This window comes from Schistocerca gregaria, chromosome 5 (genome assembly GCF_023897955.1).
Source record: "Schistocerca gregaria isolate iqSchGreg1 chromosome 5, iqSchGreg1.2, whole genome shotgun sequence".
In the NCBI taxonomy this organism is placed as follows: Eukaryota; Metazoa; Arthropoda; class Insecta; order Orthoptera; family Acrididae; genus Schistocerca; species Schistocerca gregaria.
The window spans coordinates 279865356-279879190 of record NC_064924.1 but is presented as its reverse complement, the minus strand read 5'-3'; the positions used below and the strand labels follow the sequence as shown (position 1 = coordinate 279879190).

General features: G+C 38.8%; 1 protein-coding gene across 4 annotated transcripts in view; it reads left to right on the top strand.

Moving 5' to 3' along the window:
- LOC126273152 (voltage-dependent calcium channel subunit alpha-2/delta-3-like) overlaps window positions 1-13835 on the top strand; it is a 332649-nt gene that overhangs the window by 242998 nt on the left and 75816 nt on the right. For all 4 annotated transcript variants that reach the window (XM_049976609.1, XM_049976607.1, XM_049976608.1 and 1 more), the window contains 2 exons: window positions 12418-12614; window positions 12708-12874. In XM_049976609.1, coding sequence (XP_049832566.1) covers window positions 12418-12614; window positions 12708-12874 — 364 coding nt within the window. The remainder of the gene's footprint in view (window positions 1-12417; window positions 12615-12707; window positions 12875-13835) is intronic.

Here is a 13835-nt window from a genome sequence, read left to right as displayed (position 1 = left end):
TCTATGTCACTCTTTGCAATAGCAATCGAGCCAATCGTAGGATTGTCTACAGGGCAAACGCTGATGACGTTGCATTTATTGTCAAAGGTAATGACGAGATAGAGAAAGCACATGACATAATAAACAAATATCAACAAGTATCTGGTGCGAAAGTGAATAGAAATAAGTCTGGCATAATGAATATTGGAAGCGGATTAGGAGTTCCCATTCATGGGCCAATAAAGGAAATTGTCATCATGACATGTCTTAGGGTGGAGTATAAAAGGAATATTTGGCAGACCATCGCAGTTAATTACAGAAGAATCCTCAACACCATCCGTGCCTGTATACGATGGCATAATCTCCATACTCTTGATGAGATACAAAGAGTGGCTCTCGTCAACATCTATTTGTCCTCTAAATTAAATTACATGGTGCAAGCCCTGCCAATGCCGAGGGAAGTGGCGAACAGGATTTTGGCTGTTTTTGGCCACTTCGTCAGCTGCGGCCATATCTTTAAAGTCAAGTACCAAACGTTGACTCTACCGACTGAGAAAGGTGGATTGAATCTCACAGACGTGTACAATAAAGCACAAGCATTATACGTTTGTAAAACATATAAACTGTGGAAGCGGTCAGTCAACAGTGTCGCCGCATTCTTGTTAAATGAAATAGTGCCGGCCAGCCAGGTTGCCCCAATAGACGTTGACCACATCCCAAATGAACTTTACCACCTAAAACATTTCTTCGTAGAATATAGCTACATTAGACTGGGAACACCCGAGAAAGATGTCATCAAACTCAAGAAAATATACCAAAACTTAATGAACTTTCAGTCCAAGAATATCATAGAACAAAAATACGTCGGTTGCTCTTGGCATGATATCTGGAGGAACATACACCACCCGTATTTACCAACAAAACTGGGGTCATAGTGGTACTATTTTGTGAATAGGAAATTTCCAATGAACTCCAGACTATATTCCATTCACCTGACTGATTCCCCTTTGTGTACCACTTGCAATGTGATTGATACAGATGAACATCAATTTGTCTGTGGAAATGCGAATAATATATGGTTGTCAATCAGAAAAAAAATAGCAACTATGCAGAGAAAACCACCATATTTGATAACGCCAGTGTGCCTTTTATACCCAGAAGAAGAGCTATACCCCACCTGGAAGAAAAATGCCGTCAACTGGTTGAAGGGACATGCGGTATTTTACCTGCTGTCCAGTAAAGAAAGGAGCGAAGGAGATTTTTGGGCGTACATTTCCGAGCAGCATCACAAGCTACTACGCATGAATAATTATTATGATACATATGCCAACTTCCTCAGAAGAACAGTCATGTGAACTCCATTTTTGATTATGCGATTCAGAACATGAAGAAACGAGAGAAAATTTGAATTTTGAAAAATAAATACGACCAAGTGATGAACATCACTATCTGGTTTATACTTGGATTTTTTTTTTTAAATGCCAAGAACCTGTAATTAAGTTTAGTTTGTTTTGTTACTTTTAAATGTCAGTTGAAAATTATGTACTACTGTGGAATGTTATGACAAAAGAAAAAGAGGTAGCCACTTCCTGTGTGTAGTGCATGCCTGACCTATTAACCCTAAAAATCTGCACCCGATATCGGAGGTCAAGAAATTTGCATCCGATACTGTTGCAGAGTCGTCTCAGCCTCCGGTTTAGACCTTCCACTGTGCACCAGAAGACCGTGATCAACCCTGGGCAGAATGCTACAAAGAGACAGCTTAGCCTGCACCCCGTGTGCGTTGCTAGTTGCCTTCACCATATCAGTCAGCTGCTGAAAGGAGCCTTGGATGGCATCAGAACCGAAGCAGCAGGCATCATTCGTGTTGACATCTGCCACTACATGCAGCTGGTTGCACCCAGTGCACTTGATATATGCTGGCAAGTCCTCCTCCACATCATGGATGAGATCTGCCAGCAAAGGTACAGAGTGCACTCTGGAATTCTTTCCCACTTTGCCTGCTATCTTCCTGAGGGACTCCAACACCCGCCTAACATTGGAGCTCCCAATGACAGGTATACCCACCCTCTGTACTTTTATGTACTGGGCAGGAAAATTGACTGCTGGCCCAACAAGACAGGCATTCTGTGCTGGCTCAGAGTTATCATCAACACTGGGAAGCACCTCGTACCTGTTGCTAAGACGTAGGGAGCCAGCCGCACGGCCTGCTCCCTCTTTCGCCTTCCGCCCAGTGACACGCAAACCCACCATTGTCTGCCACCCACTCTGGGGTGAAGATGGACGAGTTAGGGTCAGCAGGGGATTCCAGTGATACCAAGGGTGTCGCAGGTCTCATCATTGGCACCTCGATGTCTACAACTACATCTACATTATTACTCTGCTATTCACAATAACGTGCCTGGCAAAGGGTTCAATGAACCACCTTCAAGCTGCCTCTCTGCTGTTCCATTCTCGAATGGCGCACGGGAAAAATGAGCGAGCCCTGATTTCCTTTATTTTATTGTGATGATCACAACTTTGAGCATTAGCTAGAAGCTTGTTGACAGTAGCCAATGCAGCTTCCAGCCGTTTTTGGATAGCATCCAACCCTTCTTGTGCCTACTCACAACAATCAATTCTTAGCGATATCGTACTGTGTATAGATATAAGGTCTCAAATGGCGCTACTGAGTTTGAAATGTATACAAAATAAACCAAAGGAGAATAAAGTAACATTGAAAGCTGCTGTGCAGATTTCTCACAGTATTCTGAGAGCGCAAGCTATTAAACAGAAATAAGTTTCTCTACTGAGGTTGATGAATTTAGATATACCTGTTATTGGAAATCCTGTTTAGGGAAAAGTTACTACACAAGATAAATATTCAAACTAGAATGCACTGATCGAAACTGTAGGATGTCTACTAGCACAAAATTAAAACTTCATGGCGTGACGAAGTTTCTGGTGATGGGAAAATTTACACTAGGAAGCCGCGCTATACAAGGATATTTACAAGACTTAATGTAAAAACAAAAACTACAATTAATTTTCTAACCACTAGTCTACACAGTAAAATACACACACATATATTTCACTTCTTTGGGGAAGCATCTGAAAAAAACAAAGACTAAATTAGTTTACTGGTTATCAGACAACTGCTGCTGCGCATCCTCTCGGCTAGGCGGCTGCTGCTACACTGAGTAGTCAATGGTCACTTACTCAACTGAGTCATACGACGGGTCATGTGGTGGTCTGGCAGTCGGAAAATTTACACTAGGAAGCCATCGTACACAAAGATATTCACAAGACTTATGCTAAACAGAAACTAAGATTAATTTTCTAACCACTCTTTTCCACAGTAAAATACACATGTACCATTCACTTCTTTGCAGAAGTATGTGGAAAAAACAAAGACTAAATTATTTTACTGTTTATTTATGTGCAGCAGCAGCACATCCTCTCAGCTTGGCGGCACTGCTGCATTTCTGTCATCATGATCTGTAAAAGGTAGTGAGTAGGAATTACTATGTGTATCAAAATAAAATTATAAGTGTTCTGCATGTTTCCATATTTACCAATTAATGTGCAATTTGAAAGTAAAATGACTCATTCCACATCATGCTTTGGGAAATTAGTTCTGCTAGTAAGCTCTTACTAGGTAGAAACATTCAGATATAAGACCATGCCATATGCAGTGAGCCATCTGACAGGTGACGTATAGTGTCACCAATGTGTGACTGTTCCATGAAACATAAGACAAACCAACTAATTAACTGACTAGGTATGTGTGTCATAACTGCCACATAATGTGCATTTATTTGTGGTCAGGATTGCCCTACTTTGGAATATCAAATAGCACACAGTTATTGCTATACACTCATTTGACTGCTGCCCAGGCTTTTTTTTCCTCCACTGGTTGGTGCAACTGTGTCCATAGTTATTGGACAGCTATGTCTTTCAGAAACATGTACCCTAAAATGGAGTAGTGACAATAACAGAAATCACATGATTGGACAGAAAATGTTTGTTACACTAAGTGCTTTGGGAAATCAGTTCTGCTAGTAAGCTCTTACTAGGTAGAAACATTCAGGTATAAGACCCTGCCGTGTGCAGTGAGCCATCTGACAGGTGGCGTATAGTGTCACCGATGTGTGATCACCTCACTCTGTTGAAGTAATCCTAAAGCTTTGCTTTTGTACATCACACACATTGCTTCATACTGTTTTTCTTGTATTGCTCAAGGAGTTAGACAGTCTCAACATTTGCATGAGGAGCATTCCCAGTGATGTATCTGAAGTCATCCGCAGTTATGGAGTTGAGGTTACTAATCCATCTCCCACCACCACCACCACCACCAACAATAACAATAAATACAACTTGATATTCTATACCAGTACCTTTCCCCAGCCTGAAGCCATTCTCAGTTGTGGAGTTGAGGCTACAATCCTAACCCCCCTCCCTCCCCCCCATAACACACACACACACACACACACACACACACACACACACACACACACACACACACACACACACACACAAAATAATAGTATCTAAATCACAAGTGACTTCACATTGAATACTTATTACTTGGTACTCATGACCCAGGATATATCTAACCAGATTATGACATTCCCATCACATTACTATTCCCTAAGAGGACAGTTTGCAGCACGTGGTCTTGCAATAGCATTCTTGCTTCCCGCAAATGGGGTCCGATTCCCAGTGGAGTCAGGGATTTTCCCTGCTTCGAAATAACTGGGTGTTGTTGTGTCACCTTCATCATCAGCATTCATCCCCATTATGGTCGGAAAAAGTCAATGGCAAACCTACTCTGGTAGGACCTTGCCTAGTCGGTGGTGTGGGTCTCCCACATCGTCCCCTACGGTCCTTGGAGCATGGGAACTCATCATCAATAGAAGGACCTCGTTGGTCCTTTTAGACCTCTGACTACTACTATGCCTCACTTGCATTTTTTTACTGTGTTATTAGTGTGTTCATGAAGCCCGGGGGTTGATTGCAAACTTTTGTCCAGGGTCTTCAGAGGGGTAAAGCTGTTGAGGATCTCTAGAATACAGCTAGCAGACTTGCATTGTATACTGAACCTCTTGCCTGATTTGGCAGGATTGACCACATTCTAGTCATAGTTTTAAGATCACCTGCTCATTCTCGATAATCTTGGAGCAATAACCATAGTTACTACAGTGGCAAAGGCCAGGCATGTCTCCCATCAGGCAAGGTGCTTCACTGCAGCCCAGATAAAGGATCATTGGCAGACATCAGAGTAACAATAATTTCTTACTGCTCTGCAGCAGTTTCACACTTTACCACTGTATAAATTTTATTTAGCCTAAATAAATTATTGAATGGTAAGGATACAATAAAAATTATCGTTATACGAGAGTGGTTTGAAAAGTTCTCAGATCGGAATTGCAAAAAGTACTTTCATCACTGAAACTTTTTTTTATTTTTCATTGTAGTCTCCTTGTAGATTAATACACTTGGTCCAATGAGTTTCCAGTCCCTTGATCCCATCTCGACAATGAGTTTCCTCCAGGACTGCAAAATAGTTGTCAACTCCAGCTATTAATTCTTATTTTGAAATGAATCTTCATCCACCAAGAAAAATTTTCAGTTTTGGGGAGAGATGGAAGTCTCATGGAACCATATCAGGTGAATAAGGCAGGTGTGGCAACAATTCATACCTTAGTTCGTGTAATTTTGCCATCGCGACGGCACATGTGTGCAGGTGTGCATTGTCTTGATGAAAGTTGAATTTCTTCCTTGCTAAACCTGCCCTTTTTTTGTGTATCTCTTGTTGCAATTTGTCCAGGAGGTTAGCATAGTGTTCTCCAGTAATTGTTTGCCCACTGGGGAGACAAGCTATAAACAGAATCCCCTTCGCATCCCAGAATACTGATGCCATGATCTTTCCTGAAGAAGGATCTTTGCTTTCTTTGGCAGTGGAGAATTGGCATGTTTCCACTGCTTTGACTGTTGTTTTGTGTCTGGGGTATAGTAGTGCACAAAAGTTTCGTCTGTGGTCACAAACTGGTGCAAAAAATTTTGTTCGTTTGCCCTGAAATGAGCCAAACATAGCAACCATCTTGCAGATGATTTTTTATTTATAATTCTTCAGTTAAATTGTGATATACCCTTTCAGATGACATCTGGCAAGTGTGAGCAGTTTCACGCACTTTCAATCGGCGATCCTCCTCCACCATATTGTGCTCTTTTGCAGTGATTTCTGGAGTAGTGACACATCTTGGCTGACTACTGCGCGGAATATCATCTAAGCTCTCTTGACCAAATTTAAATTCATTTGTGCACTTTGCAATGGTTGAATATGAAGGAGCAGAGTCCCCCAGTGTATTCTGAAAATCGGCATGAATATCCTTTGCTTTCATACCTTTCTTTATGAAGCACTTAATCACTGCTTGAATCTAGATTTTTTTTCCATCTTCGCAAATCACTATGCAGGAACAACAGAGCTACATCACCACCACAGCTCTCTTCCAAGGGCACTGGCATGGTATTTGTTTACAGGCAACAGTCCAATGAATATCACGTAAACAACGTGTTGCGCTAACGCTGACCTTTCATGGTGATTCCGAGAACTTTTCAAACCAGCCTTGTATATCTTCTTCTGTTTTATTTAATGAAAAAGACTAATTTAAGATACTTATTTTTTGGAAGAAATGTGTCTGTAATTTACAAACTTCACTGAATTAACTAAATAGAAATGCTGTGGAAATTACTGAGTTGGGGGAAAACACATTGTGTATAACTTAAGTTACACAATTTACTATCATAAATTACAAATAATTATTGACACAGTTTAAAGAGCACAAATTCCAATAATTTAATTGCAATTTACAATTGTTACGTTTTATTATTCAAGAATTCTTTTACTAAGTAAAGGGGTCAGTGTTCCACGAGGAATGATTTTAGTTTATTTGGAAAGGAATTTTTATTTTACTGCTGTTTTAAATGACTAGGCTACCTATTAAATAATGTGCCTGTTATGTATGAAACACTTTTCTGATACAGTGCTTTTCTAGATTGAGGCAAGTGGATATTTACAGATGCTCATCATGTTGTGGCTGTGGTCATGGCTTAATTTGTCGTAGTTCACCAGTTTTGTTTGAAACGTACTCATTTGCAAACAAGGTAGGATCATAAATGTAAAGGCTAGACAGGCTCATTATTTTCAACTGAATAGTATGCTTTACATGATTACATATCTTTATAACTCTGACAGTTTTTTCTTCAATCCTAAAATACTCATTTTGTTGTGGCTTGTGTGTCCCCATAAGACTAGTCCATATAAAATTAATGAATGTTTGAATCACTATTACCCACTTGCACCCTGGCATAACACACACCAGAGCATTCCAACATTTTTGAAAGTTTCATTTCAGGACCTTTCAGATGAGTGGCTGATTTTATATTGCTTTTAGTCATATTCCCAGAACTTCAGTTTCAGGAAATGACTTCAATAAGTTATTATCAAAACTTGGTATTGTATCACATTCTTCTGTAAGTGAGGAACATCGGAGACTCATGAATACAGTTTTCTTTTATTTATCTTCCTATGAAAACCGTTTTACCTCAGGAACTTGACTACCCATTGACATGACACATAGTTAATGTATATACTAAGACAGTTGCTTTTCACTAAGACAGTTGCTTTGAAAACATGTGATCATGAACCTACATTGTTTATTTATTAGTAAATAATAAATAATTTTAGTGTCCTCTTATTTTGCACAATTTATTTTGAACACTCCCAACTACATAATGCTTAGGGACATGAATTGCTGCAGTAATAACAATATAAAATACAACATCCAAGATGGCAATGCATAGTCATCGAAAAACTTAATAGATAGCCTAAAGTGGTTACTTAGCAATTAGAAGAGATCTCGGGGATATATCACTTCAAATTTGCTCTTTCCATTAACAGTTATCATGTATGTTTTCTGTGGTTCTGGTTATTATGAAAGAGTGAGTGTATTATGAAGCTTTATTTTGTGGGTAAAGAATAAACTGAGCAGAACAGAATACACATAGTCAAAAAATGAAGAGAAAAGCCTGAGGAGGATATAATAGTGAGGTTTAATATCTTAGTGAAGGACAAAATAAGTCCAATAAGATACCCAGGAAGAAAAAGATGACAGACATAAATAAGGTAATGGAATGAACAGGAAGGAAGATACGAGAAGGAATGTGGAACATGGACGTGTGAATGGACAAAGCAATGCTGGAGAGAGACTGAGGCATGGAAAAAAAAGTGAGTGGAGGAAAAAAGCATAATTAAGAGCAGGGAGAGAGTCTTAGAAAAGAGAAGTGGGTTTCACAGAAATGGAGCAACTAATTAAAACTTTGATGTAAAATCTTCAAAAGGACAGCCAATAAAAATAGGAGGAGGAGGAGGAGGAGGAGGAGGACTGCCGAATTCTTGTAAACTAATCCCTTGTTTTTTGTCACCTTCTTTATTCTGGCAACCATGTGTCACCTCTTCCTTCCTCCAATCCTCAGCAGTCCTATACCGCTTCTCCCAAGTTGTTGTCATAACTGGGTGCTTCACAGTAGCCTTACCAATGTTGTGAAAGTGCATGCTTTTTGAGAGCCTGAAAATAGGTAAAGAATTCAGCATTTCCATTTTTACAATTTATGATGTGTTTGCAAAGTGGCCATTGTAAACTGCATTTTTATTTTAATCATTTTCTATTTATTGTATCAGAAGGAAATTCACTTGAGAATACTGTAAAATTGGAAAGAGGTAGAATGATTGGCTGGTACTTACTTTCAGGACATGAAATTCCAAGTACTGAATGGATGAAACATTAAAATGTAGACACAACTACCTAACTTTAGGAACTTCCAGGATGGAATGTAACAGTATTATGAAAAGGATAGTTGCTCCTCATGTGTCAGCGGAGATGCTGTGTTGCAGATATGCACAACAAAAAGACTGTCACAAAATAAGCTTTTGGCCAACAAGGCCTTTGTAAAAAGTAGAGGACACACACACACACACACACACACACACACACACACACACACACACACACACACGCATGCACACAATGCAAATACAAGTCACACACACATGACCACAGTGTCCGGGAACTGAAGCTTATTTTGTGGCAGTCTTTTTGTTATGCCTACCTGCCTGAGCATCTCTGCTATATGGTGAGTAACAACTATCCTTTTCATAATATTGTAGCTTTAGGAACTTTTAGTTGTTTTCTCAGAGAGTAAAGAGAAGTAGGTTCGGAAAGGTTGGAAAGGAGGGTCAAGTCACTCAGACCTCATCGACCTGAGTGCTTGCTACATCAAGCTTGCCATTTATAATCTCATAACTGGTTCTAATTTTTCTGAACTCCAGAAATAGGAACTAGTTCTCAAACATGTTCATGCATCTTTCCATCGTTGTGGACTTAAACATGATCCTCTTCCTTCACTCTTTTTCCCTTCATGGAAAGAATTTAATTATTGACCCGTTTTTCTTTCTTTCTCTATCTTTCCTTTTCCTCTCGACTACTAATTCTTGGTTCCACTCATAATTAACTTTCTTATATCTCTATATCTCTACACAAATGAAAATGGGGAAAATCATCAGGGCCTGGAAATGTACCAATAGAGTTAGTAAAGTATGAATATCTGAGCAAATTATTTAATAATTGCATGTGATATGGGGACGATATTCCAGAAGGGTGGAATGTAGTTTGTCTAAGCCCTATATGTAATAAAAAGGAAGCAAGAAAGTGCGCAGCAATATTTATCATGACATAAGTGTCATAAATTCAATTAGAAGGCCATATGGGAGGATTTTAAAATCAAGCTGGAGAAGATTGTAACCGAAGTGGAAGAATGATGTGGCTTTTGAAAAGACAGGACATACTTAAATAACACTTTTACCATAAGACAGATCATGGAGAAGAACTTTCTTTAAGTGGTTATTTACAGCCAATAAATAGTTGGAAAAAAATCATTTTTGTGCCAATAGCTGCACAGTTTAATTTATTTTCTGCTGGTTTCAGTACTAGCTACCAACTTCACAGGAGATGATGATGTACGTCAGGTGCTCAAAACTACATCTCTGTCAAATAAAGCAACATCAAGTACGTGCATTTATACTTGATGTTGTCGTGTTTGGCAGTGATGTATTTTTAACCAGCTGATGTACATTATCATCTCCTGTGAAGATGGCAGCCCATATGAGAAGGGGTTGGAATGGAATGTTATTTGGTCTTCATAGATTTTGAGGAAGTGTTTGACATAATGGTGCTAAGGATTTTGTTTGAGGTGCTGTGATCAACAGTACTGCCAAAAATGTATGTAAGAAGTATCATAAAGCTCTAAAAGTTGGCAGAATGTGTCATTAGAGTTAGGAAAGAAATTTCTAGAGGCCTTCAGAATAACTGAAGGACTGAAAAACGGATGCTGTCTGTCTTTAAATTTTATGCAAAGAAGGCACTGCATCTGCTGCACAGGCATGGGACTGAAGTAGGCAACCAGTGCATGTACACCTTTTTCTATGCTGATGATCATGTCACTGCATCAAACAATAAAGAGGTTATATCTCAGATGCTTAGGAAGTTGCTGGAAGAATATAAGAAGTGGGGTTTGAAAATTAATTTTGAAAAGATGGATATCTATGTTGGGGAGAGGAGGGAAGTAAATGGGACATTGGTGGACATCAAATTAAGGTTACTAAAGAGTTTTAAATACCTGCATAGTAACCTGTGTAGTATCCTTTCACATAATGGAACATGTGACAAAGATATTCAACAACAGATTAGGCAGGGAAGGGCAGCTATCCAAAAATTGAAGCCCATACTCTGTTCCTCAAAAATGAGTTTAAATGTTGAAATGCGAACATAAAATTTACAATGGAACCAGCAGAGACTTAGAGCATTAGAAATGGACCACTTGCAAAGAGATTGTAGAATTTTCTGATTGAGAGACGAGGAAATAAGAGAGAGGATGCAGACCTACTATACCATTATGGATAGATAGAAGAAAGACTGCTAGGGCATGTCAAAAGAATGGTAGAAGACAGAGATGGCTGAAGAGAGCACTTTCCTGGAAGAAAGTGAAGAGAAGACCATGGAAAAGGTGGCTAAGGGATATCGAAAAAGTGATGGAGAGAAGAGGAATTGATGAGGATGCAGATAAATGGTAAGATCGAGGCATTTGGCAGCAGAGATCTGGGATGCAGCGACAACTGTAGTAACCCTGTGGAAGAAAGAAGAAATGTTTTTCCTCTTAATCCGGCTTTACTTCTAATTCTATCCAGTTAGTTCTCTACTGAGGCTCCTGCAGCACTGACTGGTTTACTGTCATGACCAGCTGCTGTCTCTGATGCCTTCCTTTAATTTTTGTCTCCCCTCTTCCTCACAGTGGGTGAGTTTCTCTCAACCTTGGGTCTGAATGACCTGTTGATTCTTTCCAACCTGTTACTCTCTTCTCCCTAAGGAAAGGGTTGCCAACTTCAACAACATGATAATAAGGGACAACTCCAATAACTGCAGGCCACAATGAAGTATTAATGGAGAAACAAAGTTACAGGTATCAGTCATGTCCCTGTGTTAGTAAAAAGCGTGCAGGCATTTGCATTGAATTGTTTGGGAAAAATCAAGTTAGGATGGTCAGAAACTTAATGGCACCACACAGCAATTGAATTTAGTTCTGTTGTGTGACTAGGATGGTGATTCTTCTAGAAAACCTGGAATTTTGAGGCAGTTACATTTTACACAGCAAAATCAGGGAAATCTAAGAGAATGTCATGAATTTCATAAACTGTCAGGGAATTCTACATTTTTACCTGAGCACTGAAATTGAATTTTATTGAGTTTTATGAATCCCAAATTGAAAAACACTCAATATTTCCAAGTGTGTTAATTATACGAATATTATACCATATAAATTATCAGTGGTTAAAAACTTTTGTTAAACTGCTGCTTATGGCTGGTATAAAGCTCAGGTGAGAAGAAAGAAAAGTGATTATTGTGGTATGCTGCAACCCCTCCACCCCCTCGCCTCTCACCAATCAGGAGTTTCATGACAGTATCTTCCTCCTCAACACCTGGAATTCTCAGCGATTTTCTTTTTTTTTTCCAAATTTGAGTAGTTATCCTGGTGGCAAACATCTACCTTAAGCTCTAGACTGCCAGGACAGAGATGGTATCATATTGCCCTATAAATCAAATATAAAACTTAGCGAGAACATCATTAGTCTATATATACTGTATTTATGCACTATTTACAATTAGATGTCAACTATTTATATCAGCATGTGTTTGCAGTAACCTGTCTAGATGTGTTTTACTAATCTTGTCAGCCTCACTTGCTATTAAAAAAAGTGACTGACACAGAAAGTAATAATTAATTTATGTTTATCAGTGAAGTAAACAAATATTTTATTATAGAGTGACTAATGTTTACTTTTAGCGACGTGTGATGAGCGAAGAACGGAACTACTATTTCTCCGGGTTGGAAGGCACTCCATTTAGTCTTGGGATTTCTTTGCCTGAAGGTTATGGCAAATTTTATTTAAGAGTGAATGACATAATAAAAGATCATGCTCGGAAAGGAAAGCCAGTTACCAATTACTTCCAAGGAAATAACTGGAAAGTGCATCCAAACTGGTCAGTACGCATACGCCATTTATTTGCTTTAGATGCTGTCATTGTACAGATGCCTCACTGATGTGATAATTCAGGTTTTTCTGATTTCTTCAGGTTGTATTGCAGATACTTCCATGGCTCTCTCCACAACTTTACTTCACCAGAAAGAGAAGTGTACCACTTCTTGGAGAGTATGAGCAGTACGAACTTTCAGTGGAAGGAAATGTTTGCTGGTGATCCCATAGGTCAAGAAGAGGATTACTCCACACGCTCAACTACACGTGTGTATTAAACAATTTGCATTTGTATTCTGCTGTGAAAATCACCAAAATCACACTGTATAAAAGAAGTGAATTGAAATGTGATGTAATTGTGTCAGGAAATGGAATATAAAAATGTATTCAAACTTTGTTAAAACAAGTGAAACAGTGGCTCACATTAAAGTACATGGGGCAACAGAGTGAACAGCATCATAAAATAAAATATTCATTCAGCACTGGGTTTAGAACTAAGCAAAGCTAAACAGAAAGAGGGAGAAAGTGAAAGGGACAGAAAAGAGGAAGAGGCAGTGATTAAATAGGAATTATGCTGGATAAAAAGGATAAAATCTGTCATATCAGGGAATGCAGCTGATAAATTGGAGAACATGAACCATGCAATCAGTTGCCATTGTCTTCTGTCACTGCCTTAGTTGATGGTATCTCTCCTTGTTCAATCCAATTTACATCTTCTCTCATTTACTTTATCATCTTTATTTTTTTATCATTATTTAGTTACATCTTCTGTTCAACTGTTATTTCATTGGACTTTTATCTTCTCTTTAATGTCTGATACTCAAAAGAATGAAGTTCAGATCTCCACCTGTGCTTTTCTCTATCTATCTTCACTGCCTCACTATCCTCATTCATGTGAGCTGTTACTCTGCTACTAATGACTTCCCTGTCATGAGACAGTATTTCCAACCATCCTTTTTACCGTCTTCTGTGGTTCTTGATACCTCTGTTGATTCCTGACTGTCTGACCTTGTGTCACACAGGAATATTTATTGCACATTCTGTGTGCCATTGTTTCTTATGACCTATGATTCTGAATTTTTTGTTTGCCCAGAGTTTAGAATAAACCTTTTTTCTTTTTATTTCTGTTCATGAGGTCTGTGATAGAGGTGTGGAAAAAAAATGTTTTTAGCAACTTGAGGGTTCAAATCCATATCTATTTTCTTGATATTAGTTTCTTGTTAACTCC